The 12,046-nt window shown below is 49.8% G+C and overlaps 1 protein-coding gene across 15 annotated transcripts in view; it reads left to right on the top strand.

The window, feature by feature from the left end:
- Positions 1 to 12,046, top strand: part of FRMD4A (FERM domain containing 4A) — a 330,684-nt gene that overhangs the window by 228,096 nt on the left and 90,542 nt on the right. For all 15 annotated transcript variants that reach the window (XR_014145475.1, XM_081820621.1, XM_081820619.1 and 12 more), the window contains 3 exons: positions 4,846 to 4,929; positions 10,154 to 10,219; positions 10,472 to 10,529. Coding sequence is in view for 14 of the 15 variants with exons in the window: in XM_081820621.1 (XP_081676747.1) it covers positions 4,846 to 4,929; positions 10,154 to 10,219; positions 10,472 to 10,529 (208 nt within the window). In the remaining variant the exon portion in view is untranslated. The remainder of the gene's footprint in view (positions 1 to 4,845; positions 4,930 to 10,153; positions 10,220 to 10,471; positions 10,530 to 12,046) is intronic.

Here is a 12,046-nt window from a genome sequence, read left to right as displayed (position 1 = left end):
TAAGAATTCCTCATATCAGTGAGATCATATGATACATGTCTTTCTCTGATTGACTTAAAGAACAAATAATCCAATCAAGAAATGGGCAGAAGACATGAACAGACATTTTTCCAAGGAAGACATCCAGATGGCCAACAGACACATGAAAAAGTGCTCACCATCGCTCGGCATCAGGGAAATCCAAAAGCAGACTCTTAACAGACTGAGCCACCCAGGCGCCCTCCTGCATGGCTTTTAAAGATCAGCAAAGAAGGGGCGCCTGGGTGGCTCAGTGGTTGGGTGTCTGCCTTCGGCTTGGGTCATGATCCCAAGGTCCTGGGATGGAGCCCTGTGTCGGGCTCCCTGCTTGGCAGGAAGCCTGCTTCTCCCTTTCCCACTCTCCCTGTTTGTGTTCCTGCTCTCTCTATCTGCTATCTCTCTCTCTCTGTCAAATAAATAAAATCTTAAAAAAAAAAAAGCAGCAAAGAAGAAAAAATACACAGCTTCCCTTATTAATCTATCTCAGAGGTTTCTAGATTCATTGTACCATCGAATAAAGTTGTTGAGACCCACAGTGCATGTCTGAAACTTTAGTCCCCGTGTTTCCAAATTCAGAAATTTGTAGGTTTTAGACAGTGATTCGGGGTATTCCCGCACACCATGTCAGCGTCTGGGGGGGCACCGGGAGCCCCGTCTCTTTACCGTGCCTGCGCCAGAACATGGATATGTGCACCACGTGGAACAGAGAAAGGTCAAACATTGCCTTGGGTGAAAAGTTTAGGTTTGCCACCAGTTGGGTTAAGAAATGTCCATTTCTTAGAGCTTTTCAGACTTGGGAATTGTGGATCATGAGGACTCTTTTACTTATGAAGTCCCTCCCCCTGGGGAACTTGAGCTTCATGATGGGAGGCATGGAGACATTATTAGTGTGACACGAGCATCGTGTTGCCTTTTCTGAATTTCAGGGCAGTGCTCCCTGTTTAGTGCTCTTTAGTGTTTTAGTACCATGTGCCTCGAAACCCCTGGATGCAGGAAGAATTCTGCCGCACTAAGCATGTTCTCTTGGCCCCAGATTTGTCCCACAAATTATGGACATCTCCTGAAAAAGTATTTCCTCACTTTTTTTTTTAAAGATTTTATTTATTTATTTTGACAGAGAGAGACACAGCGAGAGAGGGAACACAAGCAGGGGGAGTGGGAGAGGGAGAGGGAGAAGCAGGCTTCCCGTGGAGCAGGGAGCCCGATGTGGGGGCTCGAGTCCAGGACCCTGGGATCATGACCTGAGCCGAAGGCAGACGCTTAACGACTGAGCCACCCAGGCGCCCCTCCTCACTTTTTTAAAGGAAAACAAACCCGTGTGGATTTTGCTAATTTGCTCTCAAATTTGATTTTTGCTTCCTTGGCTTTATGGTGTCTTAGTTAAATTTGTCGTTGCTGTTATTCAGGCAAATTCCCCGTTTGACGTATTCCTAGAAATCTTAGAAAGTTTTCTTAGTAGATCATTCAAACTTCCTATGTTTGATGAGCAGTATAGGTGGTAGAGGAGAGACCCATCATCTCAAAGAGCCCCCTAAACCAAAGACTGGCGCAGCATCGGGAGTCCCCTTGTTTTGCTGGCAACATTAATAACTACCTAAAAGTTTTTAATAGAATCTGGTTAACAGGACACGTGGGTGGCTCAGTCGTTAAGCGTCTGCCTTCGGCTCGGGTCATGATCCCAGGGTCCTGGGATCGAGCCCCACATCGGGCTCCCTGCTCCGCGGGGAGTCTGCTTGTCCCTCTCCCTCTGCCTCTCTCCCTGCTTATGCTTTCTCTCTCTCTCTGTATCTCTGTGTCTCAAATGAATAAATAAAATCTTAAAAAAAAAAAGTTGGGGCGCCTGGGTGGCTCAGTCGTTAAGCGTCTGCCTTCAGCTCAGGTCATGATCCCGGGGTCCTGGGATCGAGCCCCGCATCGGGCTCCCTGCTCAGCGGGGAGTCTGCTTGTCCCTCTCTCTTTCAAATAAATAAATAAATAAGTCTTTTAAGAAAAAGAATCCGGTTAATGTTTAAAATAAGAAAAGCTTCGGTTTTATTCTCAGTTTAGCAAATGACTCTCCAGCAGACCATTTTTCTTTTTCTAAAAATGAAACATGAACTGTTTTCGGGTGTCTTCTAAGTTAGCATTTATCAGGTGCACTGAACTCTGGGGGAGATGTCCAAGTCAGTGGAAGATCCTGAGAGAGGAAGCTGGGAACTTCTAGCATATTCATTAGGTTTTAGCTTCTCACACCTCTGGAGATGGAGTGACCAGGTCTCCCATCGGGGCAACTGTGTGATACACGGCCACAGAGTGGGGCCAGATCATTCCACAGGGCTGACTACCTCTAAGTTAGTGCAGATGTTTACGGACAGCAGAAAGGCAAATAGAACATTTCTACATAGTTGTCCTTTGGGAAGGATTAAGAGCCATGGATCCCTTCCAGAATGTAATGGATTTGGACGGGCTTCACGCCTTAGTGATTTCTTGTTATATTTGTCTGTGTAACCTTGCCCTGGGGGAGAGCTGGAGAAGCCCCTGCAGGCTCCAGCGAGGAAGTCAAGCCTGTGATTGTCATCGGGGAAACCTGTTTGCCAACAAACTAGTGTTTGGTGGGTAAGACAATCCCTTCCTCCTTGAGTTCCTTCCTTCCCCAAATATACTCTAAATGGGATGAGTGTGAGTAAACCCAAACTCCAGCTTCAGCTTCACTGCTTCTCCCACAGCTTTGGCCAGTAAAAGTGCATCCCCAAAGAGTGCTTTTCAGTATTTACAGAGACTCAAATCCCTGTTATCGGGGTGCTTGTACTTAAAAGGGGAGAGGTAAGCTCCATAAATTCATCATTTGGGCTCTCCAGGGTTTGGTGAACTGAATATTTTACACTATGCCTTCATAGCATGGGAGTAAAAATTTCAAACTCTGCTTGGCAATTGAATTGTCCTGAACACAGGAAGCTTCACTGTTTGAAAACCTCCAGGGACTAACCATTGCCTACTGGATGCGTTTGAACTCCCTGAGCCTGGAATTGAAGGTCCTCACAATTCTGTGCCTAATCTGCCTAGCAGTTGGCCTTATTTCCCCTCACCACCCCCCCCCACACACACTCCAATTGATCTTCCTGGCTCAGTGTACCTGCCACCACACTCCACTGTGTCCCACCAAGGAGAAAAGGATATTCCTAGGAATATCCATACAGACCCTGCCCCAAAGCTTGCTCTTCCCCAAGAGCCCAGGGGGCTCTCTTTCCTCTGAGCTACTGAATTCGTTGAGTCAACATGATCAAACGCTGCCCTTACATTCAGTTACCTTTCTGTTCGCACGTCCTGCCTGCCCACTAACTCGTGAGCCCCTCTCGGATGAGGACTGTGGCTTATCATTTTTGCATCCCCTGCACTACCTTCCCTACAGCAGGGGCTCCCCAAATACCTTCAGCTTCTTAGTGATTAATTGATAAATCCTTGCCTTAGCACTTAGGTGATAACAGTTGAAATACTTGGATTTATTGATTCGAACAGTAGCAAGTTGAGCCTTCCGGTTGGTTGGTTCAAAGCCAAGGACTCACAAACATCGCCCGCACCGTTTCTCACTCCACTTGGGAAACGCCCTTTCTGCGAGCGGCTGTGTCCCCAGCCAACATCCGTGTGTTTCTTTGTCACGACATCGATGAACTGAAAGTATTGTAGTGGTTTTGCCCAGTGGCACGGGGTATCCCCAGGGGAGCTGCTGATCCATTGCCGAGGACAGCATTCCCGGCTGGGTGGGATCTCACGGAGGGCGCGTCCTCCGGTGAGCAGCATGGGTGTTGGGGGGTTTGCTGTGCAGATGCCTCGGGGGTTCCCTGTCTGTGACTGTGCTTCTCCTTCCTCCATATCTATTTACTGAACTCCTAACTCATTGCTCTTCTGATGTTATTGCCCAGCATCCCAGTGACCAAAATCTGCCTTGCTTTGTGTGAGAGCACAGAAGTTAGAACTGAGGACCAAGGCAGGCTCTGTGGGGTGAGCCTCTGCCAGCCTCGCAGGGGCCATGAGACGCTTGCTGGACCTCTAAATACCAAAACCTCCCCAGGGCGGAGGCCAGGGATTGCGTCTGGAGGTAGAGTGGGTACAAACGGCAAATTCACTGGCCCAGTGGGCCTGCAGGGCTGCTGAGTGTGCGGACTGGAGTGAAGGCTCTGAAAAGCACCGGCTAAAACCCAGAAGAGTTTTAAGTGTCCTTCAGACCTGAGAACATGAGTCTGGGGGGAAAAGGATTTCTGGTGCCAGGACCTCCTACCAGTACCAGATAATCCACTTCCCACTCTCAGAGTCATTTACAGGCCTTATCAAAAGCAAAAGTTATTTGTCATATTTTGGACAACAGTTTCCAGCGTGTGGTCAATCCAAGCCAAGAAAACTAGCATTGGGTGTCAGCAAGGGCAACAGCTCTCAAGGAGAAGCAGTCCATTCTCGGAGCCCTTGAGCCCCTGCCGGATCCCTGGGAGCTTCTCCCACAGGACCCTGGTGACCCTTCTTCTCCCAGATTCGTGCCACTCGGGGGGCACTGGGTCTGTGTCCCGCTCTGTGTAGCGGCCTCCTGTGAGCAGTCTGCTCTGCCCTATTCCGCACCCCAGGGGAGAGGGCCGCTGGGCCCTGCACCCTGTGTGTTCTCTTTCCTCTTTATTAAATAAATTAATTAAAAGGGAGCACCCCTTCCTCCCCGCCCCCGACTTTTCATTCAAAGGGAACAGATATGGGGTCTCTCGGCCAAGGCTCCTGGGTCAGGTCAGATCCCAGAGCACGCGGTGGCTTTCTTGGATGGAGGGTGAGCCATTCCTTGGCATTCTCTGTCTCCTCCCTCTCTTCCAGCAATGAGGTGGTGAGGAGTGACTTGAAGAAGTTGCCTGCGCTTCCCACTCAAGCCCTGAAGGAGCACCCTTCCTTGGCCTACTGGTAAGCTGCACCCCCTCCACACACCCCTCAGGAGCAAGCCCGCGCGGGGCGCCGGGGGCTCGGGATGGCCGAGGGTCAGGCTGGACCCCAGCCCGACCGACTCCATCTTGTCTGAGTGGCTTGGGCCTCAGTCAGACCATTTCCCGCATGTATTTAGATGCCATGGTTTGCGTGAGACCTCCTTTTTTTCTGTTTTCTTTAACAAGAGGAAAAAAAAAACCTTCTAAAATTTCACTTTAGATGCTTTGCAAACTCCTTGGAGACCCTTTCATGTGCTGCTTGAGTTTCGTACTGGAATCCTTGTCATTTGATGACAGGATGTGTGAGGTTTTGAGATGTGGGAGGACTACGGGGTTGTTGTTTTTTTTTTCTTCGCAGAAGAGAGAGATTGATTCTTTGATTTTCCCACAATGTTTCATATCTCCTGATTTGGCTGCCATGTAACATTCCGCCCTAGTTCATCTGCCAGGCCCTGAATTACTGATTCTGAACAAAACGGGCATGCAAAAGGGTCCCGGATTACGGTTCTGGTCACAGTGGAGCGGGGCCTGCATTCCTGGGTGATGTGCGCAAACTCTGTGTGCACGGGCCCTGGCCGCTGCCCACCCCCCCGACAGGCCGCGTGCCGCGTCCCTCATGTCCCTCTGACTTGCTGTGAGCGTTGACTGCTTTTATAAACAACAACAATAATAAAATAATAAGAATAAATAAATAATAAAACAACAATGATAATAAAACAAAAATCGCAGAACAGGCCAGTCCTGATCAATTGTATCATGTGACTCTTCTAAGCGCTTCTTTACTCTGCTTTATGAAACGTACGGATTACTAACATGTCATCGCCTCTGGACACGTTTGCAGTCGGCACACTCGTGGCTCAGCCATGCAGGTGTGGCTCTGAGAGCCCCCTTTGGCTGGAATGGGACATGCTTCGAGGGCATTAGCCGGATGAAACTCCAGTGCAGAAGTCGGTTCTCCTCAAGAGACCACATGATGGGGTAGCGGGAGCAGAAATGAGAAGCCGAGTCCTGGGGCAGAGAGCTCCCTCCAGGCTGCTGGCCCGCCCCAGTCTCATCTCTCTGAGCTGTTTTTTGCCATTCATCCTTTGCTAACACAGGTGTCGATATCCTGTGGCTTTATAGAATTATAATCTGCCCCCCAGAACACAATCTGTTTAGCGTGCCACTGTGCCTTCTTCTGGCTTGGCTGTCTGCACGTGGGAACACCAACAGATGACACTCTTGTTCCCTTGTCCCTGGAGCCCTGTTGCCCTCTCCCGGTCCCCTACGCTCCCTGGGCCTTATGTTCTGGGCCCCACCCCCAGCTGTTCACGTTTAGGGAACCAATAGCGAAGGAGCTAGAGACACAAGACTATAACTCTGAAGACCAATAGTTCCTCCACCAAGGGGCTGTATTCGCCGGCTGGGGGCTGTGACGTTGCTGGGTTGTCTGGGGTCAAAGTTGCTTCCAGCCTAAACCAGCCCTCAACCATCTCCTCATTCAGTTGTTTCCAGACACTTTGTACACCCTGTGCTTACCAACTCCTTCTCTCTCAATCTCCCTCTCGCTCTCTTTCTCCCTCCCTCTCGATCCCTCTCCATCTCTCTCTGGATTTCTCTTTAATTATCTCCACAGTCGGCTCCATGCTCACACGTTATTACTAATACAGAAATGCCTTTCTTCATGTTCCTATCTTCTCTTGTGTCAACATGAACATCTTCGTCTTTACCCACATCTATACCTATCTTGCCAGAGCATCCCTCTGTCTCTGTGACCTGGCTGGCACTTACCCTGGGCCTCATGTAGACCCAGGGGCACACTCACAGAGAGGATGCAGAACTGAAGGGGGGGCATTTTTGAAGCGGGTGCCTCCAGGCTCCACAGCCCAGCTGTATACAGACAAGGCAGCAGTATGGACCATCCCGTTGATTCATTGCTAAAAAAACACCTTATTTTGCTGTGGTTGGCTAGTTGTAGTTGGCCTTCATATTCCAACCTACTTATCTGGACTTTTAAAAAAGCAGAGATTTCAGGAAGGGATGAGTGATGTTCGTGCTTCATAGAGCTGGCAGCCAAGCATGTTCAAAGATGTCCCTTGGCCTCAGCATCATGCATCTCTATGAGTAAACATGACCCCTTGTTGGTGGAGGAGACCTTCACTTGCCCTGACATCACAATCTCTATCCAGCTGCCTGTAGCCCTGATCATCCCCGAATGGAGGACACAGATTTGCAGTTCTTCCAGGCTCTCCCGCTCTTGCTGGCCTTCTCAGATGTGGCAGACAATTGTCAGGCCAGAATAAGCCATAGGGAGCCCATCCACACTAGCCAGGAAAGGCATTACAGCGTAGAGAGCAAAGCCGTGGGTTTTAGAATCCCAGCCACGTTTCTGAACAGTGGGGTAAAGACAGCTTGGGGAAGCTTGAATTACTTCTCCGCTGCCTCAGTTTCCCAGCTATAAAACGGAATTAACCATACCAACCCAATCCAGACTGTGATGAAGAGCAGAAGTAAGAAGTCACATAATGCAATTAGCAAATAGTGAAAGGTACATCATAATGTTGCGTAATCGTGCCGTAATCCTTTCTGCTAATTTTCCCCAAGCGTGTAACAAGCTTGGACTTCTACTCCACGGGATTTCCCTATCGGGAGGCATCTGAGGCAGAGGTTAGAATTATGTGCCCAGCATATTGAACGGAGCACTGGGTGTTATACGCAAACAATGAATCATGGGACACTGCATCAAAAACTAATGATGTAATGTATGGTGATTAACATAATAAAATAAAATTAAAAAAAAAAAGAGTTATGTGCCCAGGGCCACAGAACAGAGCTGTATGAGGGCCCTGACCTGGATTACTCTCCAGGGCCAAGTTCGCAAACGCTGAACGCCCCCCTCCCACACACCACCCATACCAGATATGCAGGGGCACCAGCCTTTCCTCCAAAATCACTGCCCACTGCAGGCGATGGCTCCCCCAAGACAGGAAACCGTATCGCCATCCCCATGTTTCCTCCTAATCCCCCCTGCATTGCCTGGGCCCCTTACCTGCGGAGAGATGACCTCACTGAAAGACTATGGCTATGGCGAGTCACAGTCAACCTTAATCACCTGTCTTTTTCCTTCATGCAGCACAGTGTCCTCCAATTAGGGTTTTGGGATTCTGTTTACTCCGGCTGGTGCATTTTTTTATAGTTATTCCACTGAGTCCCTACCACAGCTTGGGGGTCGCTGGGAAACTCTGCAGAGCTCAGCACACTTGAGCCATCTGTAAATTCCAGAGGAAGTAAGGGCGGGGCTGGGGGCAGAGCGGGTTCTCAGTCAGCCTGGCCTGTGTATCCATAGGATGGGCCCACGGTGTTTTGATTGGGCCCAAAGAAGTGGGAAAAGCTGAGGAAGGAGAAGCTAGATATGGTGGTCTCACTGATGGAGGAGCTCCAGGGAGCAGTGGGGGTGGCCGAACCCTGCAGCTGTCGAGCACTGAGAAGACTTTAGTCGGGAAGCAGCTAAACAGCTGCCTACCCGCGTTTCTGACTTTCCCTGGTGTTGGTCTGAGCCTTGACTGTGTAGCTGGGAAGCTACGGCACTACACTGATTTCGATCTCCCTGGCCCAGCCCGGGGATCCTCCCTCCCAGAGCTCTGAAGGGAATCGGCTCAGATCTACACTGAGTTGCTTGAGCCTGGATCCAAGAGTTGACCTCACAAAATGCTAGATCCTATGGTAGAAACAGCCCAACGCAGCCATTGATTCAGTGGGTGGGAGGAGAGCAAGCTAGGAGAGCAACTCCCGAATGTCTCGACATGACCCCGAAGGTCTGGTGAGGTGGGGTTCTCCCCAGGCAGGACGCTGCTGGAGAATTCTCTCGGGAGGGGGCTTTCTCACACTCCGAGTAGAGCGTCCAGGGTTGCCAGGGAGCCGAGGAGAAACAGAGCTGCACCTGCCCCTTTGTGAACAGAGGGGGTCCAGACCCCATCCAAATGACTCTGCAGTGAGAGAAGGGCTCCTTGTAGCTAGCCAGTTCCTGTTCTGGGTGTTTGTAAGGACACTTGCTTGTGAAGAGTCAGATGATCATACACACACCAGATTTCAGAATACTAAAATGAAGAGACAGCCGTTAAAGATTAAGATAATAATTGGCAAAACAGTAAATGACCCCCAAGTAGTAGTTAGTGAACATATAGGACACATTACCCCCCAGAAATGGCCTTTTTTTTCCTAAAAAAAATGTTGGCGAGAAAAGGCTTTAGATCAACTCTGGGATACTAAATAATAGGTAATGAAGGCCAACCAGGGAGGTCTGGAGGGTTCACCCCTAGGGCTGCGTCCTGCCACACCACCAGGAGCCCACTGGCCTGAGGTGAGGGAGGCGTAAGGCAGAAGGTGGAAAAATGGGGCTCCTGGTGGTGTGGCCGGGTCGCAGAGGCCCAGTGTTTTGGACTTGACTTCTCAGCAGTTGGGATGTGCTTCCAAAGCCAGCGGCCATAGCTCCCTGGGCACCAGAGTCACTTCTCAGAGAGTCCCTTCATGGCCTCTGCCCTGTCAAAGAGCCGTTTGGCTGGCCAGTGTCTCCCAAGGCACAAGCTGGTCTTTTGTTTTAGAAGTAAGATTTCAGGAGATCAAGGTGTTCCCAGTTCACTTCTCGTAGCTGGTTTGTTTCCCAGTGCTTCTCTGGGCCTTTTATTGTCTTGTGGTTTGTGTTAGCCAGACCCAGATTCCAGAACTTTCCCATCCTCCTTGGAAGCCCTCAACCCTGACCACTAATTCATGATAGGGAAGTCGTGGGCATTCTGTTGAGGTCAACGTCTGCCCCGCCCCCCCCCCTTCGCCCTGCCACTATGAGGCCCTGTGCACACAGGATTTGGGAGATGAGGAGGGCAAGGAAGACATGTGGGCATTCAGAACATCCGCCCTGATCCCCAGTCTCCCTCCCGTCCCCCGTTCTGCGTCCCTCTCCAGTGACACGCATGCTCATTGCTGCTTCCTCACCTCACATGGTAGCATTTCTTACAGGGAGCTGACCCCAAGGAGATCTGTAGCCCGAGGCACCTCACTTGGGCTGAGTTCAGAAATGCCACGCAGGATAAATCATTTCTCCAGGAGCTGTTGGCTCCTTGGAGCTTCTCCGGAGATTGCTCAGGCTCGGAAGAAGTATCTCCATTAGCTGGGTGCTGGCCGGTGACCTAGGGACCATATATAACAGAATCTTTGTCTTTTAATTCTAGCGAGGATCGAGTAATTGAACACTACAAGAAACTGAACGGCCAGACCAGAGGTCAAGCAATTGTAAAGTAAGTGGCCCGTCTCGGTGCCTGTGAGGTTGTGTTTGTGTGTGTTCACACAGCATGTGTCACGGCTGTTCGGTTCTGCTCGCAAAGACCAATCTCTGGGGGGCAATGAATGGTTCAGGGTCATTTTCAAGTAAATCATCACTCCGAGAGCTTTGTCATGCACACACACACACACACGTATATGATTCCAGTTCTGCCGAATAACCACCCTCGTGTGTGTGTGTGTGTGTGTCTGTCTGTCTGTCTTCCCAGCTACATGAGCATCGTGGAGTCTCTCCCAACCTACGGGGTTCACTACTACGCAGTGAAGGTAAGTGCCAAGCCTGCCCTTAAAAAAAACATACAAGCAACTCTCACTTTTTTCCTTTTTAATCTGACTGAAGATGTGGTGGGGGGCTGGAGATGGGCGTGGCAGAGGACTGGGTCAGGAGGATTGTGTGCTGGGGGAGCTGGGGCACTGGAACTTTCCCCTGTGTAGGAAGACTTGATGCAGTTTCTCTTCAAAACTCATGTTCCCTCCTGTAAAGTGGGTATAATAAATCACTACTTCCTTTTAGACTCAGAAGAATCCTGGGAGGTCGGGACTGCAGAGCTTCTGGGTGTGGAAGTCCAGTGGAACATGGACCCTATTCCAAACTCACTTTAATTTTATCCACAATGCCCCTGCCTGGGATCCCTTCCCTGAAATAATAGATAATGATGTGCTGGTGCGCCCTTATCTATGATGAGAAAGGATAATTTTCCTCCCTCCACTTACCCCAACATGAAAAGTGTAAGTCCTTGCCCAAAGTCCAGCCACAAAGAGCAGAAAATACTCCTGAATGCAAGACAGTTCCCCCCAATCCAAACTGAGAGTCTCTTGCTCGTTGGCCAGTTTTTTTCCCTATGTTTCCATCCAGCTGTATTTTTAATTCCTTTGGGCCAGAACGTGCTCCGTGTTTCCTGTATCTTTGTGTCCCTCGTGGCAGCCCGCACAAAACTTTGCGTAGCCTTGGTAGGGTAGATGTTCGACTATAGACAGAGTGGAAATCTTGGAGCAGAGACTTCATCCGGTCTTTTCCTTGTGTAAACGCATGTCCCATCTCTTTGTCAGCCCCGGTGCCTGACAAAAGGTGGCTTCTGATGTATGTGCTCTCTGCCTTACAATAAAACTTGAGAAACAGGCTCTTTTGCAATCCGTGAGAGCAGAAGCAGACCTTGTGATGTGCAGAGCTCCAGAAGTGTGTGCATGTTTGGCGCTCGGAATCTCTGGGCTTGAGCAACTGCGCTCCTACTTATTTGGAGAAAGAGCAAGCCCACACCAACTGTCTCCAGCCTCGCCAGTTGGTGGCCCCGTGATGTCACAGATGCTGTGTTCTGTGGCGTGGTGACCACTAACCTGGTCACCCCGGAGCTGCGGTGGTCTTGAATCCCCCCCTTGTGCTGCTCTCTGGAACTGTTGCAAGACACACAGGCACTTTCTAGAGACAGACGTTTTATACCTTAAAAAAAATCTGTAGGAAATCATATACCCTGAAACTTTTCTAAAAATTCCAAATGTATTTCCTTGCCCCTTTTTATCTTTGTGCCTACCTTAAGATAACTCATGGGTATTTGAAAAGCATGAAGCCAATTTTGAGTTGCTAAGACATCTACAATGGGGTGAACTAGGTTATTCATGGTGTGGCAATTAGGACAAATGTAGGGGGGAGGCTGCTTCCTATGCCCGTTCGGCTCCTAGCGTTCAGGAGCTGTAATTAACAGCTCAGAGTCATCCCTACCTGAATGTAGGATCACAGTTTACGATCTGGTGGCAAGAGGTCTCTGTTAAAGGAATAAAGAGAGGGA

Source organism: Leptonychotes weddellii, chromosome 5 (genome assembly GCF_054177405.1).
Source record: "Leptonychotes weddellii isolate Sample4059 chromosome 5, ASM5417740v2, whole genome shotgun sequence".
Lineage (NCBI taxonomy): Eukaryota > Metazoa > Chordata > Mammalia > Carnivora > Phocidae > Leptonychotes > Leptonychotes weddellii.
Note: the sequence above shows the minus strand (reverse complement) of the source record. Positions and strands in the feature narration are given on the sequence as shown.